At 39.0% G+C, this 19,787-nt stretch overlaps 1 protein-coding gene across 3 annotated transcripts in view; it reads right to left on the reverse strand.

Moving 5' to 3' along the window:
- The window catches only part of AGAP1 (ArfGAP with GTPase domain, ankyrin repeat and PH domain 1), a gene marked incomplete at its 5' end in the record, with an annotated part of 347,082 nt that overhangs the window by 186,389 nt on the left and 140,906 nt on the right, over nucleotides 1–19,787 (reverse strand). For all 3 annotated transcript variants that reach the window (XM_084288890.1, XM_084288889.1, XM_084288888.1), the window contains one exon: nucleotides 6,144–6,271. In XM_084288890.1, the coding sequence (XP_084145016.1) occupies nucleotides 6,144–6,271 (128 nt within the window). The remainder of the gene's footprint in view (nucleotides 1–6,143; nucleotides 6,272–19,787) is intronic.

The raw sequence follows: 19,787 nt of genomic DNA on the forward strand, positions 1-19,787 counted from the left end.
TCCTGCTAGGAAAAGGATGGTGGCCAGTGAACTTCAGCACACTACTACAGAAAGCTATTCAGATACGCTATTTCCTGAATGCACCTCACATCAATGTCCAATACTCCGTTTACAGAAGAACTCTAGCATCTATATACACTTAAAGCTTTGTTACCACGTGGACTGACACTGTAAGAAGAACACAAGGTCATGACAGCAAGCACAAATTTAGTAGAATATTGTCATTACACTGTAACCTGCTTAAGAACTCAAATGAACCCATCACTCTGGTGTCACTTGACCAACCCGGTCCATTCAATACAGTTGCCTCAAAGGAAAATACTGCCAATATGGACCATAAAACTTAAAACTTAGGAGATTCCTGTTGATACCTTATTAAAAAAGAGAATGCTGTATACACTGTCCACAGGTTCTATGGTAAAAAAGGACTGAATCAAGCCAGATCACACACCTTCATGGATGTACTTCAACTGTTACATATTTCTTCCATTAGGAAAAAAACAGTGGGTTAACCTTGTACATCAGGAGCTCAGTTGTGTCCTGCATTAATGAAGTTGGACGTATCCTCAGATTTGCTAGGGGCATGTTCCAGACTGACCAGTTATAAAGGCAGCAAAATATTCGCCTTATATAAACCTTGTGTTGCCAAATTATTCATAAAGCATACATAGTAAAAACATCAAGTGAAAACACTAAATGAAGAATAAAGCTGATTTTTTTCTCATTGACAAGTAACCTAGTCATAATGGATTCAATGTTTTTCTGCTCTCTAGATATAACAGGACACCCTCCAAGAAAAATCATCTCTAACCACTGCTTGAGGAGAAAATGAAGGTGGCAAGTACTACATCTAAAACAGAGGAGATTGCCACAGCTTCAAGGAGCCTAGAAACTGTTGGAATAAAGCAAACCTTGATCAAAAGCAGAGATTACATACTCTGTGACAGAACACAGTCACTCTCTGCACCTTCTGTTCCTGGAGAAAGAAGGGAAAAGTGCATTTCTGCAGAAATACAGAAGAGCCATGGAAGGTTCTCTAGTCAGGACACATTTTTTCTTCGCCCACTTGTGTATAATTTTGTTCTTGAAAGACCTATTATCTCAGTCTTTCATCTAAAACCACTATAGGTGGGAATCCAATTTATTCAAGGGATCTTGGTCATATACAGGCACGCATCCAAAGATGGATTGAAGATGAAACTCTTTAGTCCTTGCCTCAGCAAAAGCTAGAAAGCTTTGATTGTGTTGCCATGGAATACAAATTTTACACTGGATTTCAAACTCAGGTCCAGATAAATGATTCCAGAGATTTCAGTATGTCTAGCCCTCCACAGTAAGGGAAAGTAATTCTGACAATTTAACCTCATCCTCTGGGACCTATTAAGAAATTGCCCACCTAAAGAGTTTTTGCCTTTTCTGTGTTACGAAAAAGAGGGGGAAAAGGCAGATCTGTCTTACTAGACCTATCAAAGACTGATCACCAAGACAACCTTAAGACAACTTGGCAAAAATAAGCTGGCACATAGAAAAAAATCATCTCAGAAAAAACACTAATGACTTTTAATTAATAAAATGTGACAGTAGGCTTCAATTCTACAGTTGCAGCAACTGCTTTACTATTTGGAAAATCTAAACAATAAAGTCTGAAATGGAAATTTTAAGATATCTTAGAAAGGAAGAGATAAAAGTAGGCTCAACAAAAACTAATAGGAATATAAATAAGGTCTTGTGAGGATAAAGAAAGGAAGAGGAAGTACGGTAACAGATGCACTGAAATTTAACATGTGAAGCCTGGAGAATGCCCTTTCATACACATGTTTACTGTGCACATGAAAGAAGGGGAATGCAAATATGTAAAGACTGCTTATTTTAAATAAACATTAGAAATTAGAAATAGTTGTGTAAATAAAAAGCATTACAATGTATGATGCATGCTCCAATGGTATTAAACAGTTTTCACTTCTAAGTTTATGTTTTGCATAAACTTATGTTTTACATGAAAAAGCAGAACGAAAAACTGACTAAGCAATGTAATCTCTCTTCTTTAATCTGATGTGCAAAATATAACAAAACGTTTCATCCTAAATGACCCCCACTATAAATAAGATAATGGTGCCCTACTATTTAGTGCTTACCATAATCAGGTCTCATATACAGTAAAATAATGGATGATTAAGCAGACTGTGCTTTCCTTTTAATAGTTTAATTTACATATTTAGACAATCTCGCTGTAGTAAAAACTTTATAGAGGCCTAATGCACACATAAATAATGCATCTTTACAAGTTTGCAACAGGTAGCAGGGAGCAAGCTTGTATGCTGGCCATAACTGAGCAGGAATTTAACATTACATTAAGCTCCATACCTTTCATAACACATCTCCCTAGGGGAACAACACTGCTGCACCATTGAACACATTTCTTTGGGCAGCACTCCACATGTATAATGATTTGGGGGCTGACTTTACATGGTACCACTCAATACTCATCCAAGCAATACTTTAAAACTCAGAGCATGGAAGGTGTGGCATTTAAGGCCCCTCTCTATCATGGTGGAGCACATGTAGCACAGGCACATATGGAAAAGTGCTAGCACACGTGGCAAGGACATGTTGCCGTTTCTGTTCCCTCTCACTGAACTCAAACAGCTGAATTCAAGGAGAGCCGGCAAGGTATCAAGTGCCACGTGGTTTTCCAATGTTTACAGCAGTGTAAGCTTTGCAAAGGAAATGGGCACATCTCCAGGCAACCACTCAACAGGATATCAGGTGCTGGGCTACTTCGCACTGGGGTTTTCTGGTGCATCTTGAACTTTGGTGGAATACACTGAAGACTGAAGGCCTTCATTAATTAACACATCTTCCCCTCAACAACAACTCTATCTACCTCCTGAAGCACTCAGAAAGACCAGAGGGTGAATAATCCTCACTGATATCCTTGGGTTTGAAAAGAAATTTTTTGCATGCATTCTGTATTGCCCTGAAAGCTGACATATGGATGTGAAGTACTTATATCTACGGTTATTGACCCTGACTATCAAAAGTTTCCAGGTAAAACCCTAAACCTGACATTATAAAAAAAAAAAAAAAAAAAAAAAAAAAAAAGGCTAGAAAACAAAAGCAGAACCTATTGCAAACACAAATGTGGTGGTTTGGTTTTTTTTTGTTGTTGTTTTGTTTTTTTTTTTTTTTGTTTGTTTTTTTTTGGTAATTGCAATAGGAAGCATTTCATTCTGTGAAACTACTACTGCGTGGAAATATATAGATTCCTGAACATACACATATTGGAGAGCATTTTCTGGCAGGCAATGTAACCTCGGTGCTCATCACTTAGGACTATTGGACATGTGTATACACATCCAAACACGCTAACAGCACTTCCACAGTTTGAAAACAGAAACTGTGATATGGAGAAGCCCCTGTGTGTATAAAGCCTCAGAATTTTCCCCAAGACACGCTAAGGGCTAGTCTAGGTAGGTGACACTATTGTTTTTGTTCTCTGTTGCCTATGTTCTTGACTGCATAATCATCCGGAGAGTTTGCACCAAAGTACTCCAACCAGAGAAGGAGAAACATCTCATTTTATATGAGGTAATCTGTAAAACCACTACTTCTGAAAACCTGAACTCCTGTGCAGAATGCAAGTGACAGCGCACTCTAATGATACCATTTTGATTCATGGGGGAAATCCTCACTGAAACATCGTTATGTCAAAAGAGATGTTCTAAAGAACATGAGACTATCTTCTTGTCAGGATCAGAGATGGTAAATTTTCCCCAAGATTATCTTAAACTCAGAACTGCAGTTGCAATGTTCTTTCAAGAACTAGAGTAAGAATTCAGCTCCCTTTCCTTAAATAAGGTCATACTGACTAAGCGTGGCACCAAGACAAGTCACCAAGATAATAGGTGACTCAGGTTTATGGTCTAAAGCTGACATTGATCTCAGAAGACAGACATCTTTGGTCAAAATTACCATTGCTTCTGTTAGAAAATTGCATCAGCTGGTAAAAGTGGTGAAGAATATTATTTCATACCTATTGAAAAAGATTTCAGGGATCCTTATCACAAGTTACCTTGATTTTCCCAAGTAGTTCTTATCACCTGCAAGAAGTTTACTCTTTAGGTGAATTACTCACATAGAATTTTATATTTGCTGCTGGTATCAAAATTGTACTTGAGTATGAACATGGTGAGAACCTGGATGTTTCATGTCCTTAATCAAATGAGCTTCATCAACAAAAAGGATGACCTCAACTGGTTTAAGAAAATGCAGAACAGAAACACACATGGCTAAAACTGGGTTGTACAAAGTATCACCTATCCTCTTTAGAAAATCTTGAAAAACTACGCAATCATCAGAGTAAAAGAGATCTTTATTGGATCCAAGAATAAGATCGCTACTGGAAGTGGTGCCATTCATTCTCTACAGTTCTGTTACAGTAACTTTCCTCCTCCACCACTGAATAGGATGGGTCCAAAGACAGCCTCTACAGAAAGCATAACTCATGTCAGTCCAGAAGTATGAACATACACAACTGTCTGGAGAAATTTGTTCAGGAAAAAAAGCATTTCATACACTGGGCTAGTTCCCAGTACTTGTGGCAATGACCTGGTCAGAAAGAAAGTGGCAGAGGAAACATTCTTAATGTCACATACGTGAAGAAATAGAAGAACTTCTTCCATATGAAGAGCTTGTTACTTCACCATGAGGTGCTGTGGTTCTTCAGAGGAGTTACAAGCCTTAGTACCTTAGTACCTCCTACAGAAAGAGGGATCTGACCTTCAACACTGGATTTGGGCACAGTCAGCAGAAGTGAGAGTCACAGTCTGAGGCTGGTATTTGGGCTGAGCTCAAGGCAGAACATCTCACAGCAACGAACTCTAAGAACAAACTGGCATCTGTATCTCTAGAGTTAACTCAATGGTCAAAGTTTCCAGTAGGACACAAAAGGAGACCAGTAACTACAAGAACAGCAGAACCAGAACCTTCACCCTGTGGTATAAATCTAAACAGAGTGCTCCCAGAAGACATTGACATGTGAAATGAGAGGGGAAAAAAAATAACTTTCCCACAAAGATAGAACAATTCTTCACTATACTGCTTTTGCCAACAAGCAGACACTCAGCATGGGAGAAGAGTCCACAGATAGAACAAAATGTCAAATGGGTTGTTCAAGACATAACCTTAAGGAGCATTACTAGTTTATATTATTGAGTTCAGACTGAAAAAGATGCTAGAAAAGCTAGTGGGTATCAGACATTTCTGTCTGCTCCAGTGAGTATCAGGAAGCTAGGTCACAGTGCTGGCTGCAGACTGTAAGGGCCAGTACGATGGCCTTATAAATCCATCTACCAAGAGAGAGCACAGTGGGAACATGGTTCTCCTGGTTGCAAGGGTCTCAGGTATGAGCATATACCCAAACTGGGAACATGTGCATAGCTTATCACCTGACAACAGAAAAAGAAACTGAGGGAGGATTATCACAGTGAAATATGGAAGACAATATTAATGTATGTGGGTTAAAAAAACCTGCGCACATTGGAAAATTTTGGTATTAACCAAATGTTTATAACCCATCTATGGCATCAAGGCCACCAGATTTTCCTGCCATAAAGGCTTTTATTTATTTTTTATTAAAGAGGATATGTACAAATCATTAGCAACATATACTACTAGGCCATTAGAGGGAATCATTTCACTTGAGCATAACGGAGACGGGCAATTACAACCACACACAGTGGTAACAGATGTAAAATTCTACTGTGCCAACCACTGCGATACACCAGATATTATTTCTCAGCATACAACTGAATGAGAACAATAACCAAAACCATTGTGAGGTAATTTTAAAAAGCAGTACAGCAAATCCTGCTACTGTAACAACTGGTCTACTGAGAGCAGCAGGCTGCTGGGCATAATCAGAACTATCAAAAACAGTTTTAAAGCCAAATTACTTCACCACAGCAGTTTCTTGAAACAAAGTCAAGACAATTAAAAGTGCTGCTTTAAACTACAGATCACTGATACCTTTCAAACATACCAACTACCTATCGAGCAAGAAAAAGAGCAATAGCATTAAATATAGTAGATGAAAAGCAACCTATCGGCTCCTTTTTCAGGCAAGCATTGATTTTAGCCTGTACCTGGCTGATATGTACAGCAGAAACCTGGGCAGAACACACAGATGAGTGACTTGGAGAGTTCGGTAGGGATTTGCAGGGTCCAATCGAGAGTTGCTGTTTCTTCCTTGTTGCGACAATCTTCTGAGCAACTGAAAGAAACAAAACACAGGGGCAGATAAGCTACAGACCACACTGAAAAATAAGTAAAGTCAAAATTACACAGAAAACACAAAATACTAAACAGGGCATGGCTACTAAGCAGTTTTTCCATTGTCAAAGGCTGCTCCAAAAACTGACTGCAATACATCCAATTAAGATGACAGATGCTGGTTTGCTACAATATGCTCCACATGAGACTCCACCTCTGTTCTCCACATGGATGAAATTGCCCCTGAACTATCAATCCACTGGGTTAGCTCCACTAAACCAGTAACATCAGAGCAGAAGGGGAGAAGACAGGTGTGCAAGTTACAAAAAGCAATACCAGGAATTCACACAAGAAGTATGCTCACTAGCACAATCCAGTTTGAGTGCATTTCACTGAATTTGAAATAGCAATTGGAATAATAAAACAGGGAGGATCCCTGACACACAACACCTGTTTTAGTTGTGCTGCACACTGCATCCGATTTAAACTAATTACAAAAAGAAGATGTAATTTCCAGTTTTAGCTTTTATTATGTAGCACTACTAGCACCACTGGAAAAATGCCAGATTTATTTTGCGATTTAATGAGAAGTTTTCTAAAACACCTAAAGGAAAGCAGCATTTTCCAAATGGAAACGTTATTCAGATTCATTAGTATCTCCATATACAGGTTAGCACACTCGTAATAACAAATGGAAACAGAGCTGATCTGAAATGCAGCAAAATCCATACACCTCTCCTGTAACTTTTCAATTTAAAAAAAGTCCAACTATTTCAGAGACTCTTGAATTCCAGCTCATTCTGCTGTTAAGGACTAGTTAAGATCTAAAAGCATTTTTAAGTCATGAATTTTTAAAAATGAAGTCCTTAGGCTATATTTGTCACCCACCTTCTTAGCTCACAAATTAAAAATTAAATAAAATTTCCATCTTCGGAAACAGAGACTTGTGCAATGGTTAATTAAAAACACTAACAAAATTTAGTAGTGCACATAGTGATCTTCATCAAGTGATTTTTGACTACACAACTTTCATAAAGATTTTATAAACAACTAACTGAGGTAAAGGAGGCAAGGCATGGGCAGCACCTTTTGTTCCACATGGACAGCGGAGACTTGGGAGCACAGAGCCATGCGGTATTAAGAGGCAAAATATGACCCTGAAGGAAAATTCAGCAGATTCTGAAGATACAATTCCTTTTATTCCTCCACAGTTTGACAGCCTATCCTCAGTCATCAATCTACAGGAAAATGGAAAGACAGTAGGCATGCACTGTGGCACTGGATGTAGCGCAGGGATGTTTTTAGGCTACAATACATGGGGTTTCCCCATGCAATCTTGAAGTAATGGATGGTGCATGCAGTTGTTTTTCTGTGCCAAAAAGGATCAACAAGTTCTGCCTTCCTTACCACAAGGGATACTGCTCAGATCTTCCTGTACTTGGAAAGTTGCATGCTGCAATTTAGATGTTATTTTTTAAACAACTATCTACTGGCACACAGAGAAAAATCAGGATTTTCTATGGACTATGTCTACTGAGGAGAGTTGAAGGGTTGCAAGCCACCTTCGGCAATGAGATATTAACTCCTGCCATGGTATATGACACAGGACGGGCCAGTATAACTAAGCATGGACAGCATAATGACAAGACTTTTAAATGTCAGGATGTGTTTTTTTTTTTTTTTTTTTTTTTTAATAAAAAAGTGGGGGGTGAAAATTACGTTGCACACATTAAACATTCAAATATTTCAAGATCAAAAGATCTTTTCCTACCTAAGAATCAGCTTTATTGAAATTCAGGACTGCTAGAGACTTTAATTTGTATGAAGTACACCAGGACTTTAATTCAAACCAAACATACAAAATTCAAACCCCAACTTTCAAATTCCTTCGAGCTTACCAACTGATGTTGGATCACATTAACACTTACTGATTACTCCAAAATCAAGTCATGGGTTTATTTTGACCGTACTAAAACTCTGCAAAGGAGTCCATAGTCACTTGGACTGTCACCACCAAAACAGGTCAGTGAGGCAGAATTGCAATGACTTCGGCATAGTTGCATAGAAACTTGCTGTGATTAAACTAATAATATTCAATCTGTATTATTCAGAGAATGTAAGAGGATAATTATGTAAATTCCATGATTGCTTTGACTCAATACATTGCAACATAAGCAGAGATATTGTTTAGCAGCATAAGCATACAATTTCTTCTCAAATATAATTTTAATAACACACTGGTCTGCAGGCTTATGTTTTTGATGTAAATGAATGATGGCATAATGATGATTTAGTGCAAATACATTGTATAAAAAATGGCTTGTATATATGAAGAAGCAGCTTCATTAGTTACATCCCACCTCCAATAGGCCCCTTATCATCCTGAAAGGATGATATTAATTAATTTATTTTCCCCTGCCATATTGATCATAACCTTCATCAGCTAATCATGTTTAAATTACAGAGGAATATCGTAGCACTCTGTCATTTCAGAACCATTGGTTTATTGATCTCGAGCCTGGAAAGCCATACATAAAAATATTTCAGATCACATTAGTGAATGCAGAGAGCAAACCTAAGGTCAGATTTTAACATATGCACATAGATTTGTCATCACATGTGGTAAAGACCTAAATTAAGACCAAAACTGAATTAAAACCACACACAAATGAAAACTACCTTCTCAGCAAAAGCTTCCGCTCTCACATGGGAGAGGTAATTAGTCAAGGAAAATATTTATCTCTTGCCTTCAGTCTGAATATAGGTGTTCGCAGCATTGCAGTTAAGAGACACAACGCAAATCTTGCCCAGTTATTGCTCTAGGAATTCAGTAGAAAACCCACCACGACAGTCTGAACTCACCAACTCAAATGGGTTACTTGAATACTAGCTGAAGTACCACAAAAGCAGACACTTTTTTATTATCTCCTTTCAGTGCCATTTGAACAGAAATGCCAATTTTGGCTGCAAAGGAGAGTTCCTGCTTCCTAGAGGAAGAAGATGGGACACTCAGCTGCTCCGTTCACCCTAGCTCAAACCGCAAAGCTCATAAACACACAACCACAAAGGATGCAAGATGAGTTCAACAGCTGAGCCAAGATTTTTTTTTTTTTTTCTAAAAAAAAGGCAAAATAGAATTATGTAGATTAGCATATAGCTAGAAATGTGAAGAGCAACCCACAAAGCAGCTGGACACTGTACTCCAAAGCTTACACAGAGCAACACAAAGGGTAAATTATCCTGTGTGCTGCAAAAATGGTAAAATTACAGCGGAAGATCTAACGTTACCTTCTTGAAATTGCGTTACAAATTCTAAAATAGACCATTCTTATCCTCAAATTTCATAGCCTTTCCCTCTGTTAGAGAGATGACATGCCCCCTAATGGAAATCCCCACCTGAGCTGCCAAACCTTCCCAATTCTTCCTCCATTTCGGCAACAAGCCTAATGTGCCCCACCAGAGCACGATTCTTCCTGCCTCTCCCCCTCCTTCATTAGGCGACCCGCTCTCCTTTGAGACACCAAACAGTTTTTGCTTCTTTCAGTGCAGTCATGTAGCTGGCACTCCATAATTAGACTGCATTCAATATTCAAGTGCTGGCGGCTACTTGCCCTTGGATATTACGGGGATAGGAGCTTCTGAAGTACCTAAAGGAGTACCCTGACCCTTCAAAGTTTGCAACATATGAAAGACGTGACTGATCATCTGTGGGGCAATCGCCGGACTGTCAAAAGACCTACTGTGCTCTTTCTAAAGCTACCTTGAGAGAAGAGATGAAACCTAAATCTTGCCTATCAGAAGTCAACAAAAGGGGTTCAGCATACATCTCCTCAGCAGTGCTGCTGCAAAATCACATTTTCTACATCTTCTATTCTAGAGAAAAAAGCCCTGAAATACACAAAACTTAAAATGGCTGGCACTAAAAACCCCACAGACCTGCTAACTCCTGCTGCTGAGATCTTCAGACACAGTAGTTAGCGAGGAAAAAAACACAGTTAAATGGTTGTGTAGCAGGAGAAATACACCATAATTACAAGAACACTGGATCCAGAGAACAGTCGAGCTATATTGCCCGTTCGGCCTCCACACCTGTTTCTGTTATTACATCTTTGTCAGGACTCAAAGTGACAACTCATTAGCCACTCAGTGCTAGAAAAAATCCTTAAACCAACACGCTTTGTTTCCACAACTGCAACTATAAGTAGGTTCACACTGGGCTTGCAAGCATCTTTGTTGGAGTATTCCTAAGACAATGTGTGGATGTGTCCACAAGCATGATTTTTTTCCCCAACAACAACAAAACAGTTTAGGCAACTGAGTGGCTACGTGGGACCTCTGCTGAAAACAGGGTAAGAATTGTTCTTCATGAATGCCCGATGTAAGCTGTGGATACACACAAATTATTGCTGTTAACAGAAGCTAACCTGTGTACATCATTAGCCAGTTTAAGACTATGTATCTTCAGATTAATGTTGAAGTGCCTGTAATTGAAACATTGTCCAGAGAAAGCCAGACAATTAAAAAAAAAAAAAAAAAAAGCTGTTCTACAAAGGAAGTAGAGAAAGGAAAGCAGAAATATTTTTGCCCTGGAGCTTTCACGTGTCATCTAATCCAAAAAATTATTCAGCACTTCTGAATTTAACGTAAGTATATTTGCTAAGGGATGGTTCTAAACCAAATCAATACCGACTTAAGATGTGTGGCGGGGACCAAAAATAATCAAGACAAACATTTTAACTTTTTTTTTTTTTTTTTTTTTAAATCAACTGTATTCTCTGTGCATTCACATACTGAAACTATCAGAGATGATGATCCTGGAAGCCATCTATCTAGATATAAGAAGCTGAACAAAATGGATTTGGGAAGTCAAGAACTTTTCAGCAAATAAACAGGGATATGCCAAGAATATTTAGAATTGCAAATCAGGAGAACTGATGTTTAGCAAATATTCGGTCGTTAGGAAAGACCGATGCCTCCCTGTTGCACGTGTACATTTAATTTCACAAACTAGAATGACTTGAGTATGTGTTTTGCTGTAAGTTTAGTTAATCAAAAGCATGTGAAACTCCTGATCTGCGAGATGAATAAAATGTTCAAGTTTGGATAGAAAGCTCTCGACTTGAATGCCTCTTCTTCCATGCCTGACCTAGCTCACCAAAACAAAACGAACCTTCCCACCCCCTGCCACTTTCATCTCAAACACTACTTTTTGTTAGTCAAACTGCTCCTTTGTAAGCAGCTCCTACCAACTTCGCAGCGGCTCATTTATTTCATCTTGATTGGAAGGACAGCCATGCTAAGCGGGAGAGCTCGGCGCTGCAGCAGCCCGTGAGCCAGAAAGCCCCGCTCAGCGCCAGCACGCTCCCCGCGGCCCCGCACATCTGCATGCAGACCACCGCCGCTTCCTCCCCTGCCCCAGCCACGCACACAGAAGTTATTTGCTGTTGGAGAGGAAACTTGGAGCGATGCTGACAGCCGAAGCTGCCCAATTCCTCTCTCCGCAGTACGGAGGTGGCAGGGGACGGGTGAGCACCACCTGGCTGAATGCACTCGAGGCGGGCACATCGGGTCACCCCCTCTCCCTGAAACCAAGAACTGTGCCTCCATAATGAACCAACTCCTCATTGTGCTCAATTTCTGAGCTAATCACCATTAGAAACACTGTTGCCAGAGTAACTGATCTGACAGAGCTGTCTTTCATTGGTTCAAAGGGCCGTTCATATGTCAACTTCTTGTGCAGCGTCAGGCTGCTTTGGCAGGGGCAGCTGGGTCTCTAAAATCTCATTAGCGCAGCTCCATTCAAGTATAAGGACAAGAAAGTCAGAGGCCTGAGGGAAAAATGCTCCTTACAAGAAGTTCAAGATACCAGGTAAGACCGTCTCATCTAGCTCCACCTCCTAAAACTTCAAGTACAAAGATAGCTCCGCGCCGCACAATGGATGCGTTTCGGGAAATCTCATCTAGCCTGAGAACTGCTCTCTGCCCGTTTTTAAGGCAGGGCCTGGAAAACGTCCAGAGGTATCAACAATTTGATCGCTGCTCCCTTGCCCAGAAGGCTGTGAATAGGGTTACCGCTGCGCCTTTGACACCGCTTTTTACTAAGGAGCGCTCGAAATAATGAAAGGGAAGACTCCAGGCACACACTACCTGTGAAACGTGGTGATCCTCACCATTTAACACTGTTAGAAAAGCATCGTGTGTTTAGAGGAGATGAAAACAGTCTTCTCGAATTACCACTAATTTAAATAAAAATGGGTTTCCCATAAAATCGCATCCAAGACTATTTATTTTCAGTGTCTCAGTATGAGAAAACACTGCACTCGGTTAAAACCTGAATCATGCAAAAGATGGGAATACAAGAATTGGGCACTAAATTTTCTTTGACTTACTGAAAAAAAACAGCTTTCAGCTGAAGTTGGACTGCTCACGGCTGACTGAAAAACAACAGAAAGGACAAACAACCTATATTTTACTACTGGGAAAAACTGTGGAGTTTACACAAAGCTTACCCCCTCCCCTGCACGCACACAGAGCGTTTTGAAGGAAACGTTCATGGCAATTACTGATTTGGCTGCTTTTGCAGACCACGATGAGACCTCTGCCTACAAAAAGCACAGACTGTTAGCCGTAATGCAACCAGTGCCAAAGATGGCTCTTGATAAGATGATGATTTATTAGGAAGGCCAAGCTGTGCATGCACTACACTGAGTCTTTCAAAAGGGCATGCTCTCCTTATCATCAAAGGCCACCGTGATATTTTTAAGTAAGAGAAAATGAATGCTTCATCACCAGGCTTACATAACAAATCTGATTCACATGAGAAATCTGATTCTCTTTAAATTCATTTTTCACAATCTTCACATGAGCACAAGGTCAAAATATTTGTTTAGTGTTTAAAATTCCAGGAGAGGGAAACAGGCTCAGAAACACCACAAAAATCGTCACCATCTGTTTTTGGACACCAAGCATAAAGACAACTGGGAACCCCAGCACCCTGCTTGATCCAGCACTGCTGGCATCCCTACTCTTCACTTGCTCCCTCCCCTGCCAGATTTCAGGCTTTGTAAGTTGCATGGCAGCAAGTCTGATGTTATTCATGCATGTCCTGGTGTTCAGCATCTGCCCGTATGGAAGCTAAAAGGCCCCTGCAAGTCCTTCCGACTAGGAGGCAGGAGAGAACACATTTTCATGTCCAGTACTTTACACTCTCCTTGTCACAGCCTCATTCTTGTTCATCAATTAACACTTCCCTGGACTAACCCTTTTATAAGGTATTTTATGACACCAGCAGTGCTCACCATAGTTTATTACTGCAATTCCTACAGAACAGAAAAAAAACATACATGAGGAAGTATCCTAGCCAACATCTCCAGGCAATAATACGAACATCAGGAAACAAAAAACATTAGATGTATTTAAACCAACTCCTACAGCAGTCACGGGTCCTATAAAAAGCTCTTTTAGCAGGGAAAAGGACAGAGAGAGTGGAAGTGGCACAAGTAGCTGTGGTGGTTCCACACCAGCGGGTAGCTCAGCACCACCACACCACTCTCTTGCTCACCTTCCTCAAACACGGGGCAGTGCCAGGGCCCTGTGCACAGAGGCCTCCATGCAGCCCCCATCACCAAAACCTCCCCACGCACACACAGCTAAACGCTAGTGTAACTGACATCTATAAATCACATTTTATCAGATGAATAAACTTAATCTGCTTCTGCCCATAAGCCCTGCTGATGGCCGTTTGTTTCTCGTGGGAAGCACTACCTCAGAAAAACACTATGGGAATTTAAGACAGCCAGCAGCTTATGTATTTACAGTAGCTCCATTTTAGCTTAATATTCCATGTTTATAATAAATGTGTTCAATAAAAGTAAATTTATTCCACAATTACATATTACAGGACAGCAGTAATAACTGCCAGAGCAAGCACTAACCACAAATGCCTTTCAATGGGAAGCATAAAAATAAGCATCCACTTTTAAAGCCATTGGGCCTGTTATTTTAATCCCATTCAATTTCCAGGCTAGACAACTTTTATACCTCCTTTAAAAGGAGGGGGATGGACATAGGCAGACTATGGCGATGCTTGCCAGGATAAGCTGTATTTCACATTACAGGGTGACCAACAAGGGTGGGAAAATTAAGTGTACGGGTACCTTCATCACACATAGCAAGAAAGGAGTCACTCTGATGGGAAAAGCTGTAGTGCATGGCACCAAAAAGCACTAGGAAGTTTTACAGGACAAAGTTCTTGGCAAACAAATCTGTACTTTTAAAAAAAAGTGATTACATACACAATACTTGACTTAGTACTTGACTAAGACACACCTCACCTTGAAGCACTGGATAGTCATATTAGCCAGATAGCTTTTGTTCTTATACTGTTTCGTTCTTGAATTTATTTTGCATTATAACTTATCAAGCACCCAAGCACAACCTATAAAGAAAAGCACACCAAAACCTTTCGGTTACCTTCTCCTGGCTTCCTTCTGCTTCAGGAAGCAAAGCATTTAACGAGACAGCCCTCTTCCCTGCCAAAGGTAAGCAGGTATTCCCTTTATCTCATTTCATTAAAACAAATTCATCTTCATTTATGTCTCAATTACCTTGCAGGGCTGTTAATTTGCTGGAAATGAAGCTATTGTGTAATCGCTGTTATTACTTGGGGGATTTAAATGCTGCCTGTAATAAACAGTTACCTTCAGGACAGAACAAAGTCAACAGTATTAACATTAATTATGGAATAAAAAATGGCAGCCAAGTATACAGCTACAAAGCTAGAAATATAGCTCCTGTGAAGCATGAACGAAGTTAGCAGGATACAAGACAACTAATGCTATGTATTTTGCTGATCTGTATTAGTCTTCACTTGTAATGTGTGATGGCTGAAACATTTCAAGCTACACACAGTCACTGGACATCACAATTACAGGAATTTGTAAGGGCAATAGGAAGAACCATTCAAAATGAGATTCTCAAATTAAGCATGTGTACAAACCCTCTGCAATGCTTCACATTTGCAAATATTAACGTTAAGTCCATCATGCAGGATTCTGCCAGAAGTGTTGTGCTCACCCATATGCAACAGGACCCCGCTGATACGAGTACGTTTGAATTAGTACCTTGAACGGAGTTACACAGAACAAATTATTTTTCATGTTTAGGTTATCGTGCTAATATAACTTTGCCCATAACAATACACTTTTGCTCATATAACTGCATTTCCAATATCACTACAGTGCAGAAGTCGCTTGCTCTTTTTGGTGGTGGAGGTGGTTTTGTTTGTTTAAATGGAGATCTGGGTTTGGAACGAGCCAGGTAAGATAAAGCACTGGGGTTAGAACTTGGCATTTACTAAGAAATTTCAGTCCCAGTATTTTGAACTGCTGGAATAGTTCAGAAGGCAAACCCTCAGCATCCTACAGAGCTCCACGTGCAACCCAAATCCATCCTTCACACCTCAAGAATAAGAAATTACAAAGAAAAGTTCATAGTTTTACTACACATATTAGACTGGCTCCTCAAAAGATCTTGAAGTTGCATCTTATTGCTAAAACCATAATTCTTGCACCCTACTAAAATGATTTTTTTCTACCTACGCACATCCAAATAATTCCCAAGAACTACACAACTATGTCATGAGTTAACACACGCATATGACCTCATGAACTTTATACTACAAAACACCATTTTACGTTCACCACCGTTAAACACTTTCAGGTACAGTGGGGTAATGTTATTTTTTTGTAGAAAATTATAATAGAATTCCCCTTAAAATAAATGTAGCATTGCACTTCAATGATACTTTGATTTTTTTTTGTTTGATGCTATCATTGAAATTCATGTTCTAGCTCTGGCTCTGTTCTTCTTTTACCTGGTACAAAAATACAGTTATAAGTAAGTCTCAGAATTAAATATCCCTAATCAATGGCAATATAAATGTAATTTTTATTTACATATGTAACTATGATTATCACCGCATGTCACTTATTCATAAATTTGATGCAAATCACTGTCTCCCAAGATTAGGTAAGCAAATATGCCAATAAATCTGCTAGACAATCTGGAAAGCATCTGGCATCTGAAGAAATTAAAAAAAATAAACTTAAGTTTGCCTCAGTACACAAACTGTGCTGCCAGTAAAAGCATATGGCTTCAGGATTTATTAAGGCAAACACTGTCAGACATTTGGGTTAAGAATTTTGCACATGGATTTACCTAATCTGTAAATCACGAAGCTGTTTATCCTTCCATTATAATGGGATCAAGTCATAAATCCTGTTATTTCCACTCAGAGTTACAATTTTAAAGAAAAGTTTAAGAAATGTTAAAACACAAGAATAAGGAAACAATTTAGAAAACAGCATATTCAAATAAAACGATGTCAAATTAAGTCTTCATTAAATGCCCATAAATATTTGTGTGTTTTTTTTTTTTGAACCACAGAACAACATAATGTACAACAAGAGTTTTGGCACATGACAAAATTTCATATTTACCTTTTCCTTCATGAACAGCTTATTTCTTGTGGCGTGCTATTAAACTACAGCTTTAATAGATGAATGTTTGTACTCACCAAAGATTAATACACATCCAATAAACTCACTAACAGCACACAGCCAAGGACATAAAATGACAGAAAGCTCTGGATTTCATTAGGAAGACTGAGGTATGTCTATCATTTATAGAAGATGATATTTGATATCATCTATATCAAATAAATTCAACTTCACTTGTGCCTCATTTCAGAGTATTATTCCTTCACCTGTGAAATGGTTTTGGTAGCAATGAAAACCTAAGGCCTGTCATTAGAATAATCAGTGATTTTTGTGAAACTACCAAAATGATTTGAAATTGTTTCCTAAAAAGACCAAGTCTGTGAATCCAAAGGTGCAAGCACACCTCGCACTCACAGAGCTGTATGGTCCCAAAACAAGGGCTGCCTACAGAGCATGGAGGAGTGGAAAATGCAGTTTGCAGGTGCATCATTTCCGTTCACAAAGTGTGAAGGAACACAGCGGTCAGAAAGCCAGCTTGTTCGTAAGCAAGACAAGCCTGTTGCATTTGGGTGTTATCTAGTTAACCAACAAATACTTAAGACTTCGCATTGGTATTCTGTCGAAACTTCTTTATGCTCTTCACAATTCATTTTCAGCAAGTATCTAGTTGAAATAACCCACAGAGGTGGCTCTGTTGTAAAGAACTTGGTTCTCTGTTGTTTCCTTACGCTTTTAATCTCAAACTTTACACATGCAGAGAAATAGTAATGCGTATATTTAATCAAAACCAGCCTTTTGTCTCCTAAATTTGTCATTTTTATCCCTTTTTCCAACCATAGCTAGCTTTATCTGTCACTTTGTGATGCAAGGATGATGATATTATTCTGAATGGCATCTTGATGAATACAACCATAGAACTGATGGAACATTTCAGTTATGTAGTGGCTTGTCAAAATTCGTTGCAGGCTATTTCTGCCTTCCCCTGCCCTCCTGGCACTTCTGGTCGACACAATCTCCATTCATATGGCAGGCTGAATACCACAAAAATGATTATTCACAAGCAGAGGAGTGACCTATGCTTTAATTAGAAGTATCCGAGCATGTCAGACGACCACAAAAACAAACAAAACCAAAAAAAACTATGACAGCAACAAAAAATAAACAACTTTAACTTTGTTTCAACCCAGCTTCTGGGGTACACCAAAGATTTCATGCTCCCATGGCATTCGTTGGTTCTAAAATTATGGCAACATCAGCAGTAAGATCCTATATCCCCAAGCTACTCTATTTCCACAGAAATTTGCACAAAGATAATTCCCCTCACTTTGAATATGGAATTTCTTCCTTGAGATGTGAATATTCTACTCAGAAGGAAAAAAAAATCAGGTATCATCTTTGATGCAGAGTATTTCCAGCTTGCTGTCTTAAAGATCAACAACTCTAAGACGTATTGCATCTTAAAATGAGCTTGATGGCTTTTTGAACACTGGATATACACCACACATTGGTTAACCCCTTAAGAATTTCTCAGAAGAAAAATCTGAAGTACTCTTACGACATTCAAACTTCTTTACTACAGTACTGATTCAACTACAGCCAAAGGAAAATCTCCCATATAAAACGGAGTTGTAATATAATAATGTACACAAACATGTAAATACAACTGCACCAGCATCCAAGAAGATGTGCACCAGCACTTGCGTCATGTCTTCTTGAGGCACAAGTTATGTACGTCATTCACCATCAGGATCCAGAAATAGCACAATATTCTTGTACTTTAAAGAAAATACCTTCTCAAAACAAACCGAATAACATGCCTCAAAATCCACCTCAGACAGACACACTAATTCCTATTAGAAAAATAGTACCTTTTGCCTTAAATCTGCTGCTTTAAGGGTTAATCTTATTATCTTATTGTTCCTAAGACTGTTGATGAACTCTCAAGTGAAATAATCCCTTATCAAAATGATCTCAGTAAGTCCAGAACTAGATATAAAGTCATATATTCTATAAAGTCATATATTCTATACTGAAGGCTAAATTCTTCACTTGTTTTTGTGGCATTTATGTACATGCAATTGTCAAAATCTGTACTCCACAGCAGAAGCATCATAGAGCTTTTTACATAAATCTCACAAAACACATAAGCCCCCCCACCTTCACACTTTAATCATTTGCTAACAGTTACAATAAGGTTGTATTAAAAATTTAAACTGCCCTACTTAATGCAATTTACCTTCAAAGGTCCATTTCCAGAGAATGAATTTGAATGATATAAATGTCGAACACTTGATCAGATTTATTGCACTGAAGAATATTTCTCTTGATACAGATCTGACGAGTGAAGGCTAATGACTTCAGTTTTATTACTTTCTAAGCACTTAATGGGAAAATTTAGACATTTTCACAAGACTAAGCTTCAGCAAGAATGGTACATTTACAAAATGACAGCACAGGAGACAGCTATGCCATCTCTTTAGAGATGACCAGTTCAACGGCATTATTAATAGAGAGAGAAATGGGAAGGATTTATCCAGGCAATTCTGTGCACAACAGCCGGAGCTGTGCACCCCTCTGCTATCCGGAGAGGGGAACGATGTGCCTGAAACATTGACTACGGCCACATCCCTGTACTGAACTGCAGCCAAAATGCACCATCCCCTAGGAGACACGTTTGGGAAGTGACAGCTGAATTCATACCCAGATTGTAAAATTAGGAACCAAATGAGACTCCTGTACGTACAAATTAGTTCCTACAGGCAGCTACACAACAGTTATTTAAGCACTAGATAATTATTACAACAAGAGACCGAGTTACCAGCCTCCCAGCTCTCTGTTACAACCAAGTTTTCCATAACCATGACAAGTACTTTCAAAATACTACAAAGCAAATGGTTTTACTTGTCCAAGAATATATTTTAAATTATTTTTTAAACTGAAAGACAGCTGGGAGTCCTCACGTTTCAATTAACATCTAGATCCTTATCCAATCAATCACCAAGTGCTATAAATTTCCTA

Source organism: Netta rufina (assembly GCF_964035555.1).
Source record: "Netta rufina genome assembly, chromosome: 6".
In the NCBI taxonomy this organism is placed as follows: domain Eukaryota; kingdom Metazoa; phylum Chordata; class Aves; order Anseriformes; family Anatidae; genus Netta; species Netta rufina.